Raw genomic sequence first — 24,632 nt, forward strand, 5'->3', positions numbered from 1 at the left:
AATGAATTCCTGACCAATAGCCCTCCATGAACAAAGACATGAAAACCAAAGGTCACTTTAAGAAAATGCAACTGCTGCACTTGTAAGGAAAGAGAACAAAAGTCTTACTGGACTCTAAACCCTCAATGTGAAGTCATCTCTTGAGTAGTATCTACCTGTTAAGCTAAAAAAAGAAGACACATAACGAATGCCATTTACCAAACTGATGGGTGGTATTTCAGATTTTGCGGCCTTCAGCAGTGTCCAACTAATTAACAAATGAGAAGATAAATAAAGATGACTTTTCAGCCTGTTTTCTTACAGCAAGAAACGGCCAAGAACTGTCTGTTTGCTGCAGAAGCAGTCTATAGCCTGACCTTCCCCAAAACAGAGTGCATAAGAACAATCATCCCAWATCAACACCGAACTCCACAGCCACTGAGTAGCTCTGCAGACAGGATCACTGCTCCCATCCAAAAACTCAATTGTTTGAACAGAGCATCTCCTCCAAGAGGGCTGGCAGGTACTGCTCCCAAGAAAATCTTTGAACAGTAAACTTCAGTGCTGGTAAACTACCCCTAAAAATATGCAAGAAGTAGAAATTAGTTATGGGATCCTGYTCAGCCTGGCAGGAAGCAAATCTGTCTGGAAGAACTATAGCTCTTGTAGTGAACTCAACAATTGTTTTGGCTGCTACTGAGGACAAAGGTGGAACYACATCTATTCCCAGCTGCCTCATTCTGGTCTAGGTGCCTCACCTGAGGAAGAGTGAGGTCTAGCAAAAGTTCACTGTGGAGCAGAGAGAACTGCTACTGGCCAACACCAGAGAAACCAGTCCTCCAGAGTTTCTTATTGTGCTTTTTTTCAGGTTATCCTGAGGGAAAAAAAAGGTGGAAAACTGAGCATTCATTTAGGGCATGCACCTCTYCAAGCACAGTATCTAGCAAGTCTACTAGTGACCAACACTGCAACAACAAAATTCATGGTTCCCACCATTGTGTCAGCTTGACATAAGCTCCAAAGTATTTCCTTTCAGTAACAYGCCAAAAATACAGAATAACAGAACACCAGCAATATGCTTTAATACAGGACCAACATACACTGTGTCATGCTGCACTAACACAGGTGAGGCTGTCACCAAAACATGGGCACTACTAGCATGGTTTTAGACTACAGGAAGCTACAGTTTGAAAGCAGATGAGAAACAGCCCCACACCCCCCTTACTTTCAGCCACCGTGGCCTGAAGGTTAATGGGAGGCACAAGAGCAACAAAACCAAATCAAACTATCTTGAAAGTATCCAAGTGAACAGGCCCCTGTGTCCCAAAATTACCAGAAGACATTCAGTTCATATTAACTTTTATTTTCATATATGTACAACTTAAGAAACAAATCTCAGTTTGAAAAAGTTCCAAAGTTATCTTCAACAACACAACACCGACATACCTTTGAGGCAGCAAATATTACTTCTATTAAGGCTCTCATGAAAGGATGGATATCATGCAATTGCAATTAAAGAGTACATTACATTTCAAAATATGCAAACTAAGTTCAACTTTAACTCTTTCCRAAAAAGAACATATCAAACATCAAAACTATGACCCACTAACAAATTACATACATGCTTGGAGCTAAGTACATGGACTAGATAAAATTAAGTAAAATGTAACAATTGTAAAGCTCTCTTAGTTGGATAAGAACTACAGTTAGCGATCAATCCCTTCCAGCATCACAAGTGCCAATGTSTACACCAACCTCATCATTTTACATTCACATAAACTGGTATTGATTGCAAAATTCCACCTTTTTTCAACCTGTAAGGCTTTGGCATTTATTTCTCATCACTGAAAGTACTTAATCCCCCCACCTGAACATGGGCAAAGGGCATGTACAGAGTGCCTGTAACACAGCAGTGCACAGCAGGACCTGCAGCCACTGCACAACCAAGTTACTTCCATCAGGCACTTCGAAAGATTCTGATTAATTTCTGTACACTGTACCCTTGCTCATCATCACAAAGGGTGAAAGCTGCATTTTTTTTAAACCATAACCAGCATTAGCACTAAATCAAACAAGCAATGCTCATCTACAAGAAAAAAAATCTTACTTATTTTAGTATAGTAGCAACACTTGTGCAAACCAGCATCTAAAGATGGTCTAATATTACCAGCAAGAAGAAAGMTCATTTCTTCTCTGTATCATAACGAACTGAAATGAAATACAATGAAGATGGTTAGCAGCATGACTTTTTTGGTGTCATCACTAACGTAATTCAGAAATAAAAGGACTAARTAAGTTGGAAATTATGAATATGTGAAAAGGAAACCACCACAATTGTGACCTCTCCCAGGATGTTATGTGCACTGCCTGGTGAGTCAAAGGTGCTAGGTGACTTTTTCTTTCTTCAAGCCTAATGTTTACACAATCAAATTTTACCTGTCCACTGAAAAAGAACTAAGTTAATTTTCAAAATGTTTTATCTTGCAGCATTTTTGGCAACTCTCAAATTGCCTAAAGGCYCATACTTTTCAAAAGTTTTCTACCACGTAACATTCACTGCTTTCTAATTTGTTACAAACAGTACTCCTTGCTTAAGAAAATAGCAGTTAAAAGTAAGAAGATTCTTTCATTTCTGTCATCTAATTTTGAGTCACAGCAGCATATAATTYAAGATACTGCTAGGCACACACTATGTGGGTATCTGCAACTGGAAAAATGAAAAAAAGGGAAAGAAAGATCCATTTTACTTTAATCCTGACCAGCAGCTGTTAGCAATTTTCTTTAGTTATCACTGTAGGACATGATGGATGGGAAGGCTCAATATGCTGGGAACTGGTTTATAGTGTCCAAGTGCTCTCAAGGACTGCTGTTCAACAGCACATTCAGTTTAACTAGGGACTACAGACTGCAAGAGATAACAGTTCCTGGGAGAATCTATCATTCTTCAGAGAAGCTGTCTGATCAAGGGGATARTATCTGAAAGAACAATTGCATGATCTTCTCCCATATGGCTTGTGCATCATGCCATTGAGAAGAGTGAACATTAACTCAAGTGGAAACTCAAACCAAGAAATCTGCATAAAAGAACATGTTGAAATATTACCATTTTAAGACTTTCCRTACACTTTGCAACACAGAGAAACTGGATACACAAAAACATGCAAGTCAAACAAAGCTAATCTACAATAAACAAAACCAGAATACACTTATTTCAAGACTTAAAACATTAAAAGATTCATCCAATGCTAAATAGGTGCAATAGAATAAGCTCTAGACCTAGCCATGTAATTCCATAAACATTTCAATTAGCTCTTTCAGCCTTTATTTCCCTTCTAACTTGTTTTTATAATTTCAGGCCATAAACATAGTGAGTGGCACATGAGCCGAAAWGCTAATGTAAATAAAGTATTTTCCTCTCTTTATTAATAGCAATGCCCCAGGGATTTGTGRTTTTATCTGCATGTAGCTGCACAGCCTTTTTCTATAATTACATGGGATGTCCTCTTCCCAACTGCTGGATTCAAGGACGTCAACTGCTCCAATGTCAGAATTAGCATCTGAGGAGAGATGCTTCTTTCCTGAGCAGACCTATCCCATCTGGGCTGCACACTCACTCAAAAGCATGCTCTGACTCCCATGACCAATCTCCTGCCTGGAAGTTGTGCCCCATCACTATCAGATGTGCCTCTCAGCTCATCAGATCCATCTCAACAAATGAATACCAAGATTTACATATATAAGCCCAGTGAAATAATTAACATGGTCCCCAGACAAAAGAGACATTCCAAAATATAGAATCTAATCAATAATCTTTTGAATGCTCAAGCAAATCATCACACCCATTTTGCCCCAAACCTTAAACAGACACTACCAAGAAAAGCTGGAAATTACTCATCAAACTTAGAGATACCAATCCCAGAAAATTTCAAAGTCATACCAATATATTTTAAATTACATAGAAGAATATGGGCTAAACTCAAGAACTTTATTTTATAAAGTCCTGAATTTTACAAATACAGAAGAAAGTAGCCAATGCAAAGCACGAAATACAAAGTGTAAAGAGGTTTCTCTATCTCAAACACCTCAACCCACTGAAGGAAGCAAACTGCACTAGAAGTTTACAAGTAGTCTTCAAGGGAAGTACCATGTAAAGCACACTGCATTAATCTAGACCTGACATTATGAGGGCATGTCTCACTGTAGCAAGGTCTGTACTAAACACCAGATCAGAGACAGAACATTAAAGTAAAACATCAGATGTCACAGTCACTGTTCTACTGATCCAGGAAAGGCAGAGACTTCGAAGTGAGCAGGAACTACGAACCTGCTTAATAAAGGCCATTCTTGCAAAGTCAAAAAATCATACATCCAACACTTTCATCCCTTCATTAAAATAGAAATACTAAAAAGGGAGCACTCCATAACATATCCCCATTGCTTCTGACTGACATGTCGAATAAAAGGTAAAAGCAGAATTTAGCAGAGATAATTAGAGCAACAAAGATCTTTCAGCACAAGGCAGCAGAGCTGAGCAGCCTACCAACCAGAAAGKGATTATTTTGTTTGCTACTTAAACAACCAGATGCTGTTAGCTGACTACTTCCTTTTATGAGGCATAGAAGTTTTCATCTAGAGGCCATTCTGAGGAACACCTCACCCTGTGTATAAGCTTGTAGCCCAGCAGAAATCACTGATAAAAAAAACAAAAGGTGTGTATTTGCTGGGTTTCCTTCTGAACATCAGAGAACAATGTCCTTTAATGCAGAGAGCAAACAAGGATGTCAGTCGAATTAGATTTTGTTCTGTCATGCTCCTGATCCTAAGTACTCCTAAGAACTTCTGTCTCAGTACTCCTCTGAAAAAAATCTGATTGATGATGAAGGCACAATTATACAAACCTTAACATTCTCTCTAAATGCAGCTATGCAAAAAAGGGGGAGAGGGTAGGGAAAACAAAGGTGAAGTATATTTCTCTTCAAATAATTAAGTCAGTTTATTTTCCAACAGCCATATAAATTTAAAATATGAAACAACAATAATACAGCTATAGAATCTAATTTTTCTTTCAAAGCAGCAGCATATAAAACATATAAAAGCTAAAACCTCAGCACAAGCTTCAAAAAACCAAGGACTGAGTGAATTTTGCCAAAGACATGAAACTCACAAAATACAGTACACAAAAATACTGGAATGCATAAGATATAAAGCTACACATTTTAGGTAAAGMAAGGCTTTGTAAAGTATACAAAATTTGCAAAATTAAAGCATGGGACTTGGGGAAGAGTACCATGAATATAAAGAAGTTGGCAATTAATACATATAGATGGAGTGAAGAAAGTGGCAGTTTAGCATTAAGTTTTCAGCTTCATGACTTCACTTTCTTAGCATCTTTTTTTCCAGAATTCTCAGCAGCCAAATCTGCTTTTCTCTTCTGTGACTAAAAAGAAAAAATAGGTATAAATAAAACAAGATGGTGGCATTATTTAAAAAATTAAATAAATAACTGACTATTCAAAAGGGAACATACGATCCTAATACCTTCTAAATTTCACTTCACCTTTGTAGGATATAACAGAAAGGCAAACATAAATCCCTGRTGTAGACATTTAATTCTCCTACGCTTTTTATATCCTTGAAATCATCACATGGTCCCAGTGGTGCAGGCACMACACATATCATGAATTGGATGAAAAAATCAGGACCTTGACTTAAACACAATTCTGTTCTAAAGATGACAACCCTTCAAAATAAAAGCAGCATTTTCATTTCTTGTTCCAGCAATTACTAGTTAGGGAAGGAATAAAAATCTGAGAAGAAATTGAAGCAAACATACAACGTACATAACTAAGCATAAAGTAGGCAGTGTAAGTTTCTAAGAGTTGTGCTCAGCTACTTAAACAAAAGACTTCACAAAATAAAAAATGCCCAAAATACTAYGCACTGGGAACACCTACCTAAAAAAACTTAGGAAAGCTGGGAATAGACAAGTATTTCAGTTTAATCTCTCACCTCACGGTTTCTTACTAAAGTAATCACTGCCTACAATTATCTTTCACATTTTCTAACAAAACATATAATTGAATTTTGCCCCACTGGAAGTAAAGTAAGTGCTGCTAAACATACTGCTGTAACTTTTGCTCCTCTTTTCTTCTTTTCAGCTCTTTCTTTTTCCTCAATTTCCATGTTTTCCTTTTCTATTAATGATATGAGAGTATTGCAGCGTCTCTGAAACTCCTAAGGAAARAGAACACATCAGATTTTCTAAGCAAATCATACAAATTCTCTTGCTTACATAAATATGTTCAAAAATCTTTAATTTCAAAGCACTTATATTTTCCTAAAATATTCAATAATAAAAGAATCATTACGTCCGTTACCATTATCTTTCTCCTAGTGTAACCTTTATAAACAGAAAAGGATTTACTGTCCCCCTGACAAGGAGTTTTCAAGATTCTATCTTCCAAACTGACATCCCAAAAGACTGATGTGATYTTTCATCTTGGTTAATGAAGCAAATTACAGTCTGCCAGCACAGTATTTTAGGAATTTTAGGAAAGAGGTCTTTGAGTATCTTTTAAGGACATAGAAGGAATCGAAGCTACCTTAAGCAATATTTTTCTGTAGCAAACAGACTAGGGGCTTGTATTTTTTAGAAAAGACACTGTAGAGTTGCAAACTGGCAAAAATCTATGCAGTCTTAAATTGTGAACTCACTGTTGCATTTTTACTGAAACAGCACCCAGGAGGTAGTAGGCCCTACATTCTTTAAGCATCAAGACTTGCAAGCCATCTCAAAGCCGTAAGGACTGAATGCCATAAGGTTGTTTATACATTAAAAAGTATTTCCACTACAAYTCAAAGTTTGTGCACTGCAGCTACTAATGCTTGGCCTGCTTAACGGAACTCAATTGACTTGGACAGTTTCTTGTACCCCATCTAAAAGAAAAAGATCTCTTACGAAATATCTAGCCGTGCCTATTTTTATTATAATTATTCAGCGTATTCTATGTACATTGAGAATGTGAGTGATTACATGGGCTTTTTCTTTCCAACTCAAAGCAGGAAGCTTTCTTCTGAGGGTAAAAAAAGACCCCAAAAATATGTCTTATCTCTTTTAAACTTAGTGAAGCCATTTTTGAACTGCAAGCTATTCTATCCCAGAATTACCTAGTAGCATAAATCTTAACCTACAATGGGTCCATTTGCAATGAAGTGCACAGGTGACCTTTTCGCCCAGAAATGAGTCTCTTATTTTCTCAGCATCTGTAAGCTGGATATTGCCTCAGCCATCATATTCCATGACAGATAATGATGCAGCCCCTGTGCTTTCCTAATCCTGAACCTTCTCACACAGGCAGGCATGTGACTCATCTTTGAGATATTCAAACCCTCAAGCTAACCACATTCCTGAAGTTCTACAGTTTCACAGATTCCTCTAAAAAGGATGTGCCATGGCCTTGGGCAAAAGCTGTGTGGTTCAGAATGGACACAGAGAATCCTAACACCACATGGATTCTTTTTACCACACACACACATACAAAAAAAAAATCCTCAGGCATTTTTCTTTACAATTCCCTTCCAGGAATGTTCCAGTGTCATGCTTGTAGCTTCAGAGAGTATTATAAAAGTCATTTCTATCAAAACCCTGTAGCACTGTAGCAGTAACCCCACACCCTCCAGTAAAGGTTAAACCACAAAATAGGGTGGCATGCTTGTGCCCTCGTATGTGACAGTCCTTCTGGAGCTAAAATACTCTCACTTCAACCAATAAACTCCCCCAAATTCCACCCAGATAAAAGAGCAACAAGTCTGAGTAAACTTGAGTTCAAGCCATCCCAACATACATTGCAACCCCAAACACAGAACAAGAGAGCCTCTGTCCCAAAAACCTACATTCTACAGATGAAGAGAGATGATAAAAAGACCAAAAAGACCAAAATAGAACAATGTATTTTAAATCATTTAAATTTGTGTATATTTCACTCAGACTTAGGAGCTGAGGTAAAGAGTGATGACAAGCTGCTTCATAATAACAATCAGTTGGATTTTTCTAACACATGAGAARGAAACTGGATTGTGTTAAACTCAAGACAAGCAACTAATCAGAAAGAACTAAGAAATAACCTTGATCCATTTGCCTAGGGCACTCAGAAAGATCCTCCTCTTTCCTGGGGACAAGTGCTTGCATAAATACATACATTYCTGTAAGCGATCAGTTTTATGGTTAGACTTTCCAGATGGACTACTACTCCAAAGCATCTGCTGTGGACAGAGGATGGACTCAAGAACCATTTTCYCTGGAGAATCACAGAATCAGTTGACAGTAAAATGTGACACACACACAGGTTTGTTGTACATCTACCAACAGAAAGAATCCGAATGATAAATCCTGCGCTGAGCTACTGAAATTTCAACATCCCATTTTAGTACTACAAAAATATACTTCTTTAAAATGCCTTGCACTTCCAGAGATGAGTTTTTATTCTGTGTGGCCTGATACTTTTCTCTTTAGGATGGAAAGAGAGAAGATGTACTTTGTTCACCCCTTCACAGCTATAAAGACCTGTATTGCAATAAATAAGATGGGTGCACTGAACCATTGCCTTCCGCATGGCTGGAGGCAGAGATGCTGACTTGGGAGCAAAGGCAGCCCTCAGCTCTGTCCACAGGYCTGGGTAGTCCTGTATTTACTAAGCAGTCATTTGTCTTATGCTGGGRAGTGTTTGCAGAAAGGTAAAAGAGAATATGCATCATTTATGACTTCAGAGAACAGATACATGCTTCATTACTGACATGGTATTTTTCATTCTTCCTCCTTGGACAGAAATTTATAAAAAAAAAGACACCACAAAAAAAGAACTGTGCTCAATTMAAAAAGCAAAATAAATTGCTATCTTAGGCACTTGTGATCTCTTCARAAACTCACATTTTGGGTAAACCACCTAATTTTGAAACAATTAAATGAAGCAGAATTTGTTTTTCAAAGAGAAATCTTCAGGAGAAGAAACAGAGATAAGAAGATGGAAGATAAATTAGCTATTTACATGGAATTCAAGAGACATCTAGTGGTTAGAACACAAAGTTTTCACAAAGAGCCTGCTAAGCCCTTTTTAGAATTATGGTGCCCTTTTTATCTTGTTTGCATGAGTTTAAGTGACCACATGTGAATTTCGGCACCCTAAAAAGCCTTCTCGACTTCGTTCATTATTCTTATTGTGTAATTTTTCCAGCACATTTCTTTATMAAAAAAAAAAAMYAAACCACCAAACTAGTGCARAATGGACYCACAGAAATTAMTACCTCCACAAATGTCAGGATATTAGAATTTATCAACTATATTACTAAAYCATACACAGCATGGTAATTTAAAACATTAAAACAAAATTAAATGCACATTGAAAGATTGTTTTAGGTTTGTATTTCCATAATATTCTTTTTCAACCATAGAGTATTAGAAAAACTAAAAATATTAATGGATAGAATTTTAAGAGAAAACCTAAGCCAAGAGATTCACTAYATTCCCAGTGTCTCAGTTTCAACAYTAAGACAMCACAGACATATTTCTGTACTTGAGCAAATGATTTCTATCCCCTTTAAAAAGAAAAGTATACTGAACATAAGGATATGCAAGATTTAAATTGAATATTTAACTCTACACATGACAACTATATATCAACTAATATTAAATGCTGAGCTACATTTTTAATTTCTAGTACCCATTTCTGTGATTTATTTAAATGGATTCTTGCATAGACAACTTAAAAGAAACTTCTTAATGYACTAAATATTGGAGGCTTCTCTCTTTATGGCTGCAATTTTAAAATGCAGTATTTCTTCAAACAGACATTTTAGTAAGTAGCACTTGTAATTCTTTTTAATTAAGGGCTAACTCCTGCACTATCCAGAAACACTTTAATTGCTGAAATATCAAGCAGAAATCATACTGCAAAACTATAAGTAGTCTGGAAAAGCAAATATACACACCTGATCAAACATACATTTTAAATATTTTATCTAATATTGTATTTATTCTCAGTACAGTACCCAGAACTCTGAAAGAACATCCTATAAACAAATCCTGAGGTGAGGAAATGAAGATGAACAACAAGTAGAAAGAACTGAGGAAAAATTTTAGGGCAGACCCAATAGCTTTTCAACACTGAAAGAGTCCCATATTCTGATGCTGGTACCTCCACACATTCGTATTTGCAACCACCAAAGTTTCTGTTACTGTTATCAATTCCTGCTTAATGACTAAATTAAAAATGAATGGCTCTGCTCTAAAATTCCAAATACTAGTCTACTTGCCATTAACCTTGTATTATATTCTCTAAATACAAACAAAATTTTCATATACCTAAAGAAATTTAAGCACTTGCATGGGATAATCTACATTCACAACTACAAAGTGCATTTTAAACCTATTGCTTCAATGATTAATTTCTATGTCAACCAGTAACGTTCCCAATGTTTTTAGAAATTAAATACTGTATTAGAAAAGCCGCTCTTTTCTCCAAGTATGTTATTCAGATATTTTCTGTCTTTAGAATACAACTCTAAAAAAGTAATATTTTAAGTGACATTGTTTGCTAAAACAATCACTTTGCAGTAAAAGTAACAAGGATATTTGTAAGTCTAGTCCACCTCTGCATTAATCCCTTTGGATAACATGGGACTTCAGCTTGGCAGCTTTTCTAATCTGTTTGTTTCAGTTGTAATGTGTTTTTGCTGYACTAAGGGAAAAGGTTACTTTAAAAAAAAACAGAAATGAAAATAAAACCCGAGGTTATTCTTTCAGCACTTGTCTCCTGAACACCAACGTACCAGCATAAATCCAGATTTTATGCGGTGGTGCTTAAAAAAAAGGAACAAGATAATTCATGTCATGCCCTAGTCCATTTAATGGTACCCACCATTGCAGTTCTGGATTTGATAAACCAGTCGAACCTGAACTGGGGAGCGTTGCGCACACACTGCCTCAGCTCCTCGTACACGTTTTCTTTGTCAAAGCCCATCTTGTGTAACATACAGATCAAAAATCTGTCTTCTTCTTCTGTGTAGTTTTTCCCTTTGTTTGTTCCATACTGAATACGCAGCTGATGAAAAGGTGCTTTGTACCTTGCAATCTAAATACAAAACAAAAACAAGGATTAATGAACATAGAGTGCTACAGGTAGGAATTATTACATATTACTGTAGATCACTGATAGATGGTATACTACACATGGGGTATAAAAAGACAGAACTCCCATCCCCAACTATTTCTTTTATGAAGGAATTTTTGGAAGAAGTCAGCTACAGAAAAAAAAAAGTGGAATGATTACTTTGGCATCAAGGGCTTTCTTGATACTGATCCTCCGTTGAATTCTTGCCTCTCCTCGTTCAATCTGAGCCATAATCCTCTCAATGTCCTGTAGCTCATTACAACGTTCCCAGAAAACAGCTAAAAAYACAAAACAAAATTGTTGAATAGAATCTTTTCTTCTGTTCTTACTACTTTATTCAGTTAAGATACCATGGCAAAAAAAGAATGTAGCTTGTGGTTCCCTTAAATATTAAATGATGAGCTAATGCTCTCCAGCTTACTATCCTAGCCAAAAAACAAGCTTGCACACTCTTTACTCGGTGTCTTTAAAAGTTAACTATAAGCAAAGGCTTAGTAAAAATTCTAACAAAATTTACATTCAACATAATTAATTGTAGTCACGTAAAACTCTGAAAAAATTACTTCCAARGATGTTTTCCGTAACAGTGGTGAAACAGAGCTGCCAGTCTARCAGTGAAACACATTCATAGTTTTGTTTCGCTATCCCTAACATCAGAGGTTACTTCCCTCCTATAAAAACTAGTAATTTGTGCTTTCTCCAGTAATATCTTTTAGTCAACCCAAAATAYATTCAGCACTCTGAAGGGAACTCTTGAGAAGCTTTCTTTTTACCTGTAGGAAGAACTCTGCAAAATTAACTTTATGAAGGTATTTAGTAAGATTACATCCAAGAATGAAGGAGGAAGAAATCTGAAAAGCACAGTGTAAATACAAAAGACAAAAATACAATGTACTAGCCCAAATAGCAGAGATACAACATAAAGAATAACATTGCCACTATAAAGCAACTTCACAATTCCACAAGATCAGGTTGTCAGTGTGAATTAACAATGTCAAACTCTAAATTTTGTCTAAGGAGGGATAAAGGCAGCTGCAGGTGTTCTTTATATGCTGCAAAATCAACCTTTTTAACAGAATTAAGCCTTGTGRAAAAAAAATCATACTTTCAAGATATAATTTTTACATGCATCTTTATTTCATATCTTGCTATTTTAAAAGAACACATAGCAAACATCATGGTAATACTGTGGTATTAGGAAATACATTTCAAAATATCACCAACCTGAGTACTCAATGACCTCCTCAGGTGACTTCCCTTCCACCTCACGGGCAATATTGTCTATATCATCACGACCATATTTCTCATTAGCTTTAATAAACTGGTTAAAATCTCTTTTATTCCAGTTTGTAAAACCCTGTAYGAAGCAAGAGGTCAAAAAGCCATTATTAGGTTGAAAGGAAGCATTTCCCAAAATTCTGATTTCTRTATGTACCATTTGTTCCTCTGCAACCTCACATAAGTACAGCAGCTAATGGTCTTTCAGGATTTCCATAAACTTGCATCACCCAGGGCTTATTMCTGAATCATTGGAAGTCTATGGAGTTATTTTTGGGCATGACTCCATGTGCATTAGTAAGAGTTTTTTATCTTTTCTTTTCAAAGTTTTTCTGATACTTCTCCAAAGAAACAATCTCAGTGACAGCTGCCCTTCAGCAGATACAAGCAGCACACTTCAGAGGAGTACACGGTGCAGRAATGCAAGTGTCATTACAAGTTCTTAGAGCAGTGCAAGTATCTAAAGCAAGAGCTCCTTCTTCAGACATTTACAAACCTGGAATCAGACAAACAGCTGGATGAAAGCATAAGTATGTCAAGAAATTATCCCTAGTCCAAAAAGATGCAATCAAATGGAAACTTTAAAGCACTGTCAAACAGTGCTTTASAATTTGTTATGTACCAAAGAAATCAATCCAAAACAGAGTAAGCAAGATGCAATGCACAAAAACATCATTCAAGAAAGAGACATTACAAATTAAAGACAGGGAAAGCAGAAAACACCAAGAACAAACAAGACAATCACATGCCTGGGCAATAATCTGCAGTGCATTGAGTTTCTCTCATCACAGAACTGTATTTACAAGGAAGTTTGTCAGTTCTCCAGCTGAATAAGCTTACTCCACAATGAGACAGCATCTTCAGAGTGAGTCTAATATACACAGTACAAGTATTTATTTTCAATCATTAAYAGCAGTACTGATATGCATATCAGCACCAGCTTAAATATTTCGTCTGCTATACATAAGCAAAATTAACCGTGAAATTGTGACCTTGCAATTTTCTTCCAAGGTACACTATGCCAAATTATTATATAGAAAATTTTCTGAATCAAAAAATTCTGTTATTTTGAAACACACCTTTTTCCTTAACAATCAGCTTTTAATAAGCCCACTCAGCAGGACAACCAGCCAAAAGGTTAAGAAACAAGGCAGTGACAGAAATTCAGTCCCAGCATAAAAGGAGCMTGCCTAACAACTGGGACTAAATTAATGGATCTGACATGCTTTAGACACCTGTATAAAYACCATGAATGTTGACACAGGCTTGTCAAACCCTTTTTGACTTTAAAAAAACACACAAGCTATATGCATGTACAAAAAACCCACTGATTGGATTTCTGMATGTATTGCTGGCTAATGCATCTACTGTACAAATTGTTGCCTCAGAAATGTTTGAGGACATTCAAGGAAACTAAGGTGACTAAGATGTAAACTTGTTCAAGGAGAGGAAAGGTCCYTCAAAGCAAAACCAATCAAAATCATTACATGTTGTGTCCTTTCYTCTTTCAGTAACATCAGCACAGCGTTTCTGTGTGTATTTACCATTATTAGTACTTATATTCCATACTAGCACAAACATGATGACATACTTCAGCTGATTTTACATTACCTGTGTTAGAAGTTTTTCTTTCTCTTCACTTTCCTCAGTATTCAGAGGCATTGACTCATCTATCTTCTTTTGCTCCTCCTTTTGTACCTGAGCTGCATTTGGAAGGTCAGGATTCCTGGGTACCTAAAACCAAGGTATCAAAGAGCAATAGTGCAGCAATGTTATTTTAAAGATTGCATTTTAAAACGAGTGATCTGTACAAGTTACCAAATGTGCTCTACCCAGATTCAAACCTTATTGCTTAAACCCCCCTCCCAAAAATAGGACTGGATTTTAGTTTTTAATTTTGTTATGCCCTGAACCCACCACTTCTGCACACAACTACCTCAGGATATTGTGAGAGRTGGAGCTGTCACAGGTCACTGATTACAGTGGCCCTTTTCACTAGGAAAGGATCAGCTTTCCTACATCCAGTAGGAAATGTTTACAATGTTTTATAACTACAGTGAAACACTAAGTTCTGACAGGTTTACTATAAAGCCATGCACACTGTCCAAGTAGGGACCAGACACACAAAATGACGTAAACAAGSACAAGCAACATTTTATCTGTCCCTCTCCACACTGACCAATTTAATACTTGTGACCTTTAAACTGTATTCCAATTCCACTGCACACAACAGCAAACAAGTCAGAAACCAGTATGCAGTCAAAGTTTAATACACCTTATGTATTTCTGTAGCAAAAGGCAGTGGAAGATAAGCTGGTTTTAATATACAAGAAATCTTTGTGACTTACTGGCTTAAATTAAGACTGACACATAAAACTTGGTCTCTACCTATTGGATATTTTCTAATACTGTTTATGGCAGCGTTCAGTTTTAATAATAAACTCCCTTCAGACTGAAGAATAAACTTCCACTTCAAAGAGAAACTAATTTCATTGTATTTATCACTTTCACCACCAGTAAAGAGTCATACAAACTTTTTAAGGCAACAACTATTCACGTTCAACCTATAAGTCTAACYGTTTCCTTAACAGGGCTGAAACACCTCTCTTTTTACAAGCATATTGTCAACATTAGCAATTCTCTCATCTTTTTTTGTTGGAGCACCAATTGAATAAATTCTCTCCCTGAGTCAATTACATACTTATTTTAATTCTATCCTGCCACCCCCATAAAGTTCTTTTGGTTTCAAACAAGATTCTAAGACACCTTCTGCTTTCTCTTAAAAATACATTTTGCTAATATTATTTCTACTCTCTGGCAGCATCAATTTTCTATCTGTTGCTTTGTATGACAACTTTATGCTCTCCAACACATTTTATAGGTGATTTCTTCTTGCTGCAACCTGTCATGAAACCTGGGGCTTTTTAAAGCAAGTTACAGACATGTCTGGAAGTAGTGAATCCATTTGGTTTACTCAATCAATATTAGTCCAAGCTGCTTGTCCAGTAATGCCAACAGGAACAAGAGAGAAATTCAGCAAAAGCATAGTAGGAAGAAAAAAAAAAAAGGAAAAAGAGAAATATGTTGTCTGGTTTCCTTTTTCTAGTAGTGATACATTAAGACTTCTCCACACACACCTTTAAATCTTTTATATCTCAGCAAAATCCAATGAAAATGGATATCATATTACTTATCCCCACATCAACACCAAGTCAATATTATCTTTAAGTTGTTTTCTAAATAAGAAATACAAAAGCTTTTACAAAAAAAAAAAAATCACACCCTGGAAGGTGACCTTAAATTAGCCAAACTTTCCTCACCTTAGACCAGTCGTCACACCTTTGATTTCAAGCATATGAAGCATCCTTTTTCTACTATATCTTATTGTTAGGAATCCACTACAAAACACGAAGCTACACAAATATGGGATTTTTACTGAAGGAAAGAATTACAGAGTATTTTTTCTGCTCCTCAGTGGACCAGAAACAGAAAAAAAGAGGCCTTAAGCCATTTCTTTCACAATGACTTGACAAGTCAAGGTTGAAACAAATCTACAAAAAGGAATACAAATACATTTCATGGATTTGAAAAGAAAAAAAATACATTACCTTATATCCTATAGTCTTACGGTAATACAGAATTTCTTTTTCCAGGAGTTCAAATAACCGYGGTGGGAAAAACTGAAAATCCTGAATATTTGGTTGTTTTGGAGGTCGTGGAGCCTTCAAAAATATACAGATATATCAACATTATAGAAGCTTGACTTTTTTGCAAGTAAACTACCATAATTCAGCAGCAGTGTCAACCTATGACTTTGTAAATATATTGGGGTTAGAGCAGGGAATGCAGCATGTGAGAGAAGGAGCAAAAGAACAACATAAAACCCCTCCATCACTGCCAGCTTCTTACCTTTGGGACTTTTGGCTCACTAACACGTAGGGCTTCTCTGAAATAAGCATCAACTGCATARTTGGCTTTGCGTTCTCTTTTTGGAGGCTCAATCCATTCCATCATGCTCAGCTATGCACAGAACAGAGTAAAAAGCTACTAAAGTAACTGTTTGCTTCCCTGAAGTCACAAGAATAATGACTAATATGGCACTGCAAAACAGGAATGTATTTTTGCACAGCAAATCTAATGATTGTGCTCAACAATTTTGATACTACAACAGAACTCTAAGCTAGAAATTATATCTGATTCTAACAGGTATTTAAGAACATAAAAGATAATGCACAAATAAGACAAGAACAACCCCTTTTGCAGTATTCTAAGTATTTCAGACACCCGAATAAGATTATGATTGCATCTACCAAAATACAATGGAAGGGCTGAGGGCTTGGGCCCTGCATTCTTTAATTTCTTGTGATAGGAATAAATTGCTCTCTTCTAAATATCACAGTGAACAACCTCTATAAAGGCCACAACACAGACAAAAAATCCATTAGAAGTCAATCTTAACTAAAGCACTTGAAGTTACTAAAGTGTACTCAAGACTAGGCTGTGTTTAACTCACTTCTTGTAATGAAAATTACCAACATGAAGAATTTTATGTATATACCCACACACTGTACTATACTCTCATCAAACGATTTATTTTACTAAATGTTTCTTCAAAATCAATAAGAAACCTGGGTTAAAAAGGCATTTGGTAGTTAACAAGTAAGAATTCACGTATCTTATTCCAGGTAAGATCTTTAAGGATATCTTCACTGCACATCTGGTACAGAAAAGAGATGTAGAGGGAACACTGTGGGACTGAGTAATATCTCTTTGTATGGATGATCCTTCTATTATTAGGCAAAATCAATTTTCATACAGTTCAAATTAATGCTTGTGACTAAAACCTTCACTGCAAAAACAAACTCAAGTCCAAGGTACACATACAAAATCATCATCAGGCATGTTTTGTTTTTTTCCTCTCAGCTATGCAACAGCAAAACAATACTGACTGCAGTAGTATAGTAGGGTGCAACACAGGGTTTTTACTGCAGAAAAGGGTTATATCTGAGCAATGTTATCAGATTTTATCATGAAAAAAAAAGTGGGGCTGAAAGCTAATATAACAAAAATTCAGAATATTAATGCTTRTGCAGAGCCAAGTGAATTTCAACAGCTCCTTACTTCTCTAGAACCTTCATAGTCATAAGATTTACAGTGCAGCTTTTATGTTTGCACCTCTAAACTGAAGTCTTATAGACTACAAAAAATTACCTTTTGTTTTTCTCTGTAATCTTCACCTTCAAAGTTGTATAAGCTCATCTCTGTGTCCATAGTGAAATTTCGTAGGGAGCTTTCTCCCATTTTCTGCAATCGTTCATTCATTTCAGCTGTCTAAAAAGAGAGGAAGATACTTTTAGGCTCACACAAGCTRTATTATCTTTTCTGAAAAAAACAGCTTTCATCACTACTACAACATTCTCAACACCTTTTTCTGATTTTAACTTTTACTACATTTTCTTTAGAGAGATGCCCATTGTGCTTTTCAATTTAGAACAATTTGACTTCAAGACTCTCCATTAAACTGAATTTATTAGGCTGAGATGTAGTCCTACAACTATAGAATTTAACTTTAAAATTTAAATTAAGTTTATGCCAAACTCCTTGGAGCTGAAATGGCAGTTCATTTTTTCATAGAAATGAARTTCCATAAAGATTTTGTGTCTGTTAGAATTTTTGGCATTAAATTCATTTTCCCAAAAGACCACAAAATAAACAGTGCTTAAGGTATGATTCACAGAGTCTGAATCTCAAAAGTAATTACGATCACTAATTCTACTTCTTCAAAACAAGTAGCAACATTGCAAGATTTAAAATCTGCACAAATAGTAAAGCAAAATAGATTTAAATAATTAGATATCCTTTCCATTTTGTGCACATATATTTTGAATTCCTTATGAAACTGYCCTCTTACCTTCTTTTCACCTCTTTCTAAAATAGTGGTTATATCTTCTTCTGTCAGCTCACTGTCTTTGGAAGCAAACACATGAGTGGCTCCATGCCGGATCATCTGCAGCATTTCATCTTTTGCCAGTTTRTTGGACTGTTGGTCTATGAGTCTTCCTACAATCACAAGAAATGTGTTCAAAGTTATAATATGGGAATTCTAGTAGGACCATGCAAAAAAGTGGATTTTTTTATTTCACTGACAGAGCAAGACAGGAAAAAYAGAACATCCACACAGAAAAAATATACTTCACTTGAGATGAGAATAAATAGAAATCAGGAACTTCAGGGAAAATTAAAAAATTAAAAAAACTTTGAATCAAGCCACAACAATAAACATTTCACATTCAGATAATCCAAATTTTACATTTAAGATCTTGTTTTTACAAAKTTAGCTGAACTTTTAAGATCACAATCTTAGCTCAAGAGGGAAAATGACAAAGTACTCTGTAATAACCACTAAGAAGTACCTGATATTTTCAACACTCACTTCACTATTTCAACCCAATTTTCTGATTATTTTTCCCGTAATTTGAATTTCTGTCTCAAAATTTTACTTATCCTATCTCATCTCTTCTCATGCTATCAAAATTTTGATCATCACCCTTTACTAAATACAAACAACCCTGAAAACTTAAGCTTGAGTATCTTAGCTGACAAACTACTCTTCTAAGAGCTTCTAAACAAAAATACACAAAGGTGTTTCATTGTTCAGTTAAGTCTTATGTGGCAAGAAGCATATGCATTTAATTATTTTATCTACCATGGAACATACCTGATTTTCTTTTTTTTTTTCTTTTCAACATATTGCAAAACCAAGTAATAYCTATTTAGCTGCAGTTCACTTTTCTCATTTAGACACTTACTATAAGTCTATGTCCACATTAATCCAGAAAACAGAATTTAAAAATAATTCAGCTGAACAAGTGAGTACCTTGCAGATTAGAGTTTCTGAGGTTAATTTAGTACACTGCTATTATACACAAGGCCTGCTTTCTCTAACACTGTACATTTGTACAGTTATTTAACCATACTTTAAAGGACTGAACAATTCTGTTGCAGACAAACATATATAGCAGTTGATACCTTGTTGTATAACTATAGAGTCCAGTCTCAGTTTTATTTCAGCTCTTTCTACAATCCTCTCTTCAACAGTATTATCAGTGATAAGTCGAAACACCCGTACTGGTTTCTTTTGACCAATACGATGCGCACGATCCTAACAAACATAAATCAATGAGTGTTCAGCAACAAGAACTCACAAGCAATAGACAGTTAGCTTGCAGAAACAGCAGCCTGAAACAGCATTGTACTTCTTGGTCCCTTGCCTATTYGAGAGCATAGAAAACTGTAAAACCAGTATTCTAACACTTACTTATATTACACTTTTAATGTCTGAGTCATTCCATAGCAACAAATGCATCTCTGATGTAAATGAAGATAACTGAATGTCCAGACTGTAGCTGGAAAGCAGAGATACAACACTACAAACATGCACACATTTGCACTGCTTTCAAACCAATTCTCTCACTCGACACAGGTATTGAAACTTCTACATCGCTGGCTTGAGAGTATTAATTCCAYGGGTAGAGTTCATGCAGCCACAGCTCCAATGCTGTACTTGTCCCAAGCCAGGRAACGAGGTTTATGACTGACACACTATGCTTATTTGTAACAAAAATTGTGTTTATTCTCTCTGGAAAACACATCCTTTTAAATTAAAAGAAGTTAAACAACTCTCCTTCAAGCTGTGGGTATCAAGATTTCCTGACTGACCTTAAACACGAGTTGTTAAATCTTTTACTCTTCTGCATATTAATTTCTTCCTGAAAACCCTACTGAAGTTCACAAATCACACKTACAGTTTCCAGCAAGTTGGTCTACTATTGGCAGTCAGCATGCATATCAAAAGGATGAGCTATTCATATTAYATATTTGGTATGTTTAAGTGCATTAAAAATAAATTAAAAGTTACAAACCACTGAACAAATACSCACCCTCCTAATCATGCAAGAAGGRTCACRTGAGTTTTATTCCACATGAAAAATATTATAGACTCTTTTTACATTCAGCASCCAGAAAGAGAAGATTTTAGTAGGTTTAGCTCAAAGATAACGTTTTTCCCCCCTGGCATCACCACCAAATGACTTTATGCTTACACAGAAAGAAAAAGCAAAAGCATGAACTTCCCAAATGAGAGGAMTATAAGGCTSCATGCTTTTAATTATTTGTTATTAYTTTGAAAACAGCCCTCTATTATTCATATACTGTTCTCTTCTGAAAAGAYAGAATTWAGAATAATKCTATAAACAATATTGATATAGTACTTTSATAGAAGTAATCTGTCATTATGAAAATAATTAAGACAAATATTTACAGACAAAAATCTACAGTTTCTGCCACAAATTCTGTTCATGCCCTTTTTACTAAATTCCTTAGTTTCTTGGTATTGTCTAGCGTATATAAAAGGTAAACAAGAATAACAAAAATGCACATTCTGAAAACATTTATACAAAACAGAACATTGACAGTCTAAACAAACAAATGTGTATTAGGGAGTTAACTCACCATGGCTTGTAGATCTACTTGAGGGTTCCAATCTGAATCATAGAGAATAACCACATCAGCAGTTGCCAAATTAATTCCAAGACCTCCAGCTCTGGTACTCAGCATGAAAATGAATTTACTGCTGTTGGGAGCATTAAATGTGTCAATTGCTTCCTGAAAGAAACAAAGACGTGTCACTAAAGCATGAGGTCTTTCAAACAGATTTCCAGTATGTTGGTGGCTTTYCAATGAAATTGCTTTTAAATTTACACAGTTTTCATATTAAAAAACATTCTATCGAAGTAAGAAATTGTAGGTCTGAACAGGTGAGAAAATCCATATTGAGTCCACAATACTGTATTTTTCATTTAGCTGAGAAACAGATGAAACGTACTGTGGAGCTTGGTTAGGAAAAACGTATCTTTGGCAGTCTTTTAAAAAGGGTAGCATTTGTGCTTTATACAATTATGGGYGGACATATATGTAAATAATAACATAATTACATATTTAATGTAGCTACGTATTATATAAGTATTATATAATATATATGCAAATAATAACTTAATAATCTAATGTGTAAACCAAAGGCATTTCTTGTTGGCAYACAACTGTCCCACCTCTCTTTCCTCGTGTGGTGTCTGCCCATCAAGCCTGCAGTACTCATAGCCACGCCACATGCAATAGTCCTCCAAGATATCCAGCAAGCGAGTCATCTGACTGAACAGCAGCACTCTGGAACCTGACAACACACAAGGTTTCAATGYTCAATTTATGTTTTCACACTGATCATATCACAGAGCCACTACACAGCATGACAGAACTTAGGTGAAAATTCTGTATTGTGTCTAACTTAAACAAGTCTTTCTTCTGATGTTACTGTTCTGGTTTTGATTTAACAACTGAAGAACATTATTGGATAAATTATACAGGAGAGACACACAACTAAAGAAACAGAACACTTCAAACCATTGTAAGGAAATGAGGTGATGACTGATGTGTACAGATGAACTAATCCCTTCATCAGAAATGTTCTTACAGAAAGGAGAAGGGAAGCTCTACTCTTCCTTTCCTTCTACTTCTCCATATTTTTAGTCTTGTTCATCATTCCTGTAAGATTTCTTTCCCTTCATGTGTTAAGATCTACAGAAAATTAATTTTCAGCAAAAACTTCACAGTAATGAATACACTCAGTGCAGGGACGACTGAACCTGTGSTATTTTTAAAAGGTATTTTAACTCACAAGGAGCATTCAGATCACTGCTGTCCATAAACAGTACTCACCCTGCTCCCTGAGTTTTGCCAGCAGTTTATCCAGAACTAACATTTTGCCACTGTTGGTGATGAGATGAGTGTCAGTGGTGTAAGGAGGGCCTGGCTCAGCACCATCRAAGAGGTAAGGATGGTTACAGCACTTCCGCAGCTGCATCAGAATATTCAGCAGRCGCATCTTATCCATTTTCCCAGCTGAATTCAGGATATCAATATCTTTCATCAGGATCCTGGTATACCTGAAGTTTTATGGGCAGTTTTAAACAACTTTCCAGTTTTTATTTGACATTTAAAACCCTGCAATATCCTAATCACTTCTGGACGTGGGAGTTGACTTTGTTTAGACAACAATGAGCTATATTATTATGAAACTTGGCAAAAACATCTGACTGATAACRATTTACAAATTCATACCTAAACATGAAAGGGAATCTCTGAGTGACAGTGATCTGTCATTTACTGGATTGTTTTAGCAGTACTGCTTTCATTTTAGCAGTRCAAAGTAGATTAAAAATATCACGTATTTGACAGAAAATAAGTGATATTTTCTGACTCCTGATACCTGACTCCTTTCCTCACATCTCTTCTGGGTATGTAGCTTTTTAAGGTTTTATTTCAATTTCAGGTAAGACTTTTTGGTGCATAGATACTTTGATCAAAGGAGGAAGCTTAGGAGGCATACGTTCTTTCAAATAAACTTAAGGAAGGAAAAAAGTTTCTCCTTTCTTCTTCCCACCTCTTTTCATTACCCTGCCGGAGCTCTCTGAAACTTGTGCATGTTTTTAAAAAGTCCCAGAGTTAGATATAAACAGATTTCTATATCTGTCTCAACACACAACTATATAAACAAAATCAGTGTGAAGAGTTATAGAGTTTATCAGAAAAGAATCTTACTTTGATGTAAATAACTCACCATTCTCTCTGCATTTTGCTGAGCCCAAGATAAATTTTTACTTCCTTCTTTGGAGGCAAACTCTTTTCTACTTCACCTTTTATGCGACGTAAGAGAAATGGCTTCAAAACCTACAYAAATTAAGATGTTTTATGGAGATAAATGTATAAAACTTGCTGCCCCAAATACAAAATTAACAGGCTCAATTACCTGRTATTAATCAGAATTAATCAGTGCCTATTTCTGTCATGGTGACTCCATGAAAAAAATTCTGCTAAATTCTGTAAAACAAAGTTGTCCAGTAATGACTAAACTCACAAATAAGTATGTCTTTCTCTATATAAGGATTGCCATAATCATCCCAGTTGCTATCCTAAGCACGGRTGAAACCTGTAATTTTATAAAATCTCATCCTTTTCAACATAAGCCCTGTTTCATTTCCACGAGCAGGGATAAAACATGCCAACATTTCAAATATAAGCAGTGTATGTTATACTTTTTCCGATTTGTTTTRCTGCTGGAGGATAAAAAATGTCTTTTATCTCATGCACAGTAAAACAAAGGTAAAGGCATGCCTGTATTCAGACTAGTATGACATGTGTATCAGTGTACTATTCACAATAATAAACGGTTTCAAAAAGACCTCAAAATTCTTCATTTTCATATTTATGTTCAAATTTTGTCTGCTTCAAAAAGGAACACACAAAAAGTAGTATCTATAATAGGAAGTTCCAATGCTTTATTCATGAAAATTCTGCTAGGCATTTCTGTAACTAAATACTGTCATCTTCACAACTCCGAGATGAAGGGGAAAATAATCTGGTTTTCTTTTTTACATGTGCATGCTAATGATGACATGTGATTACACCTTTAATTACTTACAGCATGAAGTCTTTCTACRAGTTTCTGATCGCCGAGACAATTTTTAGTGTCAAACCATGAGTCAAAATCCTGTGATGAGAAACGGCACAGTTGGTATGAACAGTTTATCATCTGTACTTWTAACAGACACTTATTGACTCTTTCATTGCAGCTGAGGGTAGCATAAATCTTGAGACAAATKACTTCTGTGAAAGAACTATCAGTCTGCAATTCTGTGCCACCTCCCTGGTATGCTGCAACAATCAAGTCAACCGCATAACTCTGCAGACAAAATACCATCATACTCTGCTTAATTTACAATAGGTCTTTGTGCTCATCACTGCTGTGTCCACGTCCYTCCTCACAGTGCTTGTGTAACAATGGGGAACAAGTTAAAGAAACATGAATTTTAAAGTAAATGAGATGGGCAATAGAGTAAAAATAATGTAAGCAAGTAATACAGGAACAAGGAAACATTAGCAGTAAGGGAGAAGATTACTCAAATTCTAARTTTAAAAAAGGCTTATGCCTATTTGGATGCTTCATATTCTTGATACTTCACTGCTTTCTCAAACTTTGTGTAGTTGTTGAACTGCTTCAAGTATTAYATTTGCTATGACTGGTCTGAGGCCTTATCTATACCAGCAGAATGCACTGTTTTAACCAGGCAGAGCAAAAGAAGTAGTCTACATTTCAGT

The 24,632-nt window shown here is 35.7% G+C and overlaps 1 protein-coding gene across 1 annotated transcript in view; it reads right to left on the minus strand.

Annotated features, from left to right (window-relative positions):
• Positions 1 to 1,304: 1,304 nt before the first annotated feature.
• SMARCA1 (SWI/SNF related, matrix associated, actin dependent regulator of chromatin, subfamily a, member 1) overlaps positions 1,305 to 24,632 on the minus strand; it is a 32,592-nt gene continuing 9,264 nt past the window's right edge. Inside the window, exons 9-24 of the mRNA XM_057365668.1 lie at positions 23,956 to 24,024; positions 23,095 to 23,204; positions 22,194 to 22,420; positions 21,530 to 21,651; positions 20,934 to 21,086; positions 19,452 to 19,584; positions 18,334 to 18,482; positions 17,634 to 17,753; positions 16,332 to 16,442; positions 16,031 to 16,144; positions 14,034 to 14,156; positions 12,369 to 12,501; positions 11,304 to 11,422; positions 10,893 to 11,105; positions 6,103 to 6,213; positions 1,305 to 5,416 (exon numbers count right to left, since the gene is read on the minus strand). Of these exons, the coding sequence (XP_057221651.1) occupies positions 5,345 to 5,416; positions 6,103 to 6,213; positions 10,893 to 11,105; positions 11,304 to 11,422; positions 12,369 to 12,501; positions 14,034 to 14,156; positions 16,031 to 16,144; positions 16,332 to 16,442; positions 17,634 to 17,753; positions 18,334 to 18,482; positions 19,452 to 19,584; positions 20,934 to 21,086; positions 21,530 to 21,651; positions 22,194 to 22,420; positions 23,095 to 23,204; positions 23,956 to 24,024 (2,079 nt within the window). The 3' untranslated portion in view covers positions 1,305 to 5,344. The remainder of the gene's footprint in view (positions 5,417 to 6,102; positions 6,214 to 10,892; positions 11,106 to 11,303; positions 11,423 to 12,368; positions 12,502 to 14,033; positions 14,157 to 16,030; positions 16,145 to 16,331; positions 16,443 to 17,633; positions 17,754 to 18,333; positions 18,483 to 19,451; positions 19,585 to 20,933; positions 21,087 to 21,529; positions 21,652 to 22,193; positions 22,421 to 23,094; positions 23,205 to 23,955; positions 24,025 to 24,632) is intronic.

Source organism: Malurus melanocephalus, unplaced genomic scaffold (genome assembly GCF_030028575.1).
Source record: "Malurus melanocephalus ecotype Western Australia unplaced genomic scaffold, MMel_1.1 scaffold_56, whole genome shotgun sequence".
Lineage (NCBI taxonomy): Eukaryota > Metazoa > Chordata > Aves > Passeriformes > Maluridae > Malurus > Malurus melanocephalus.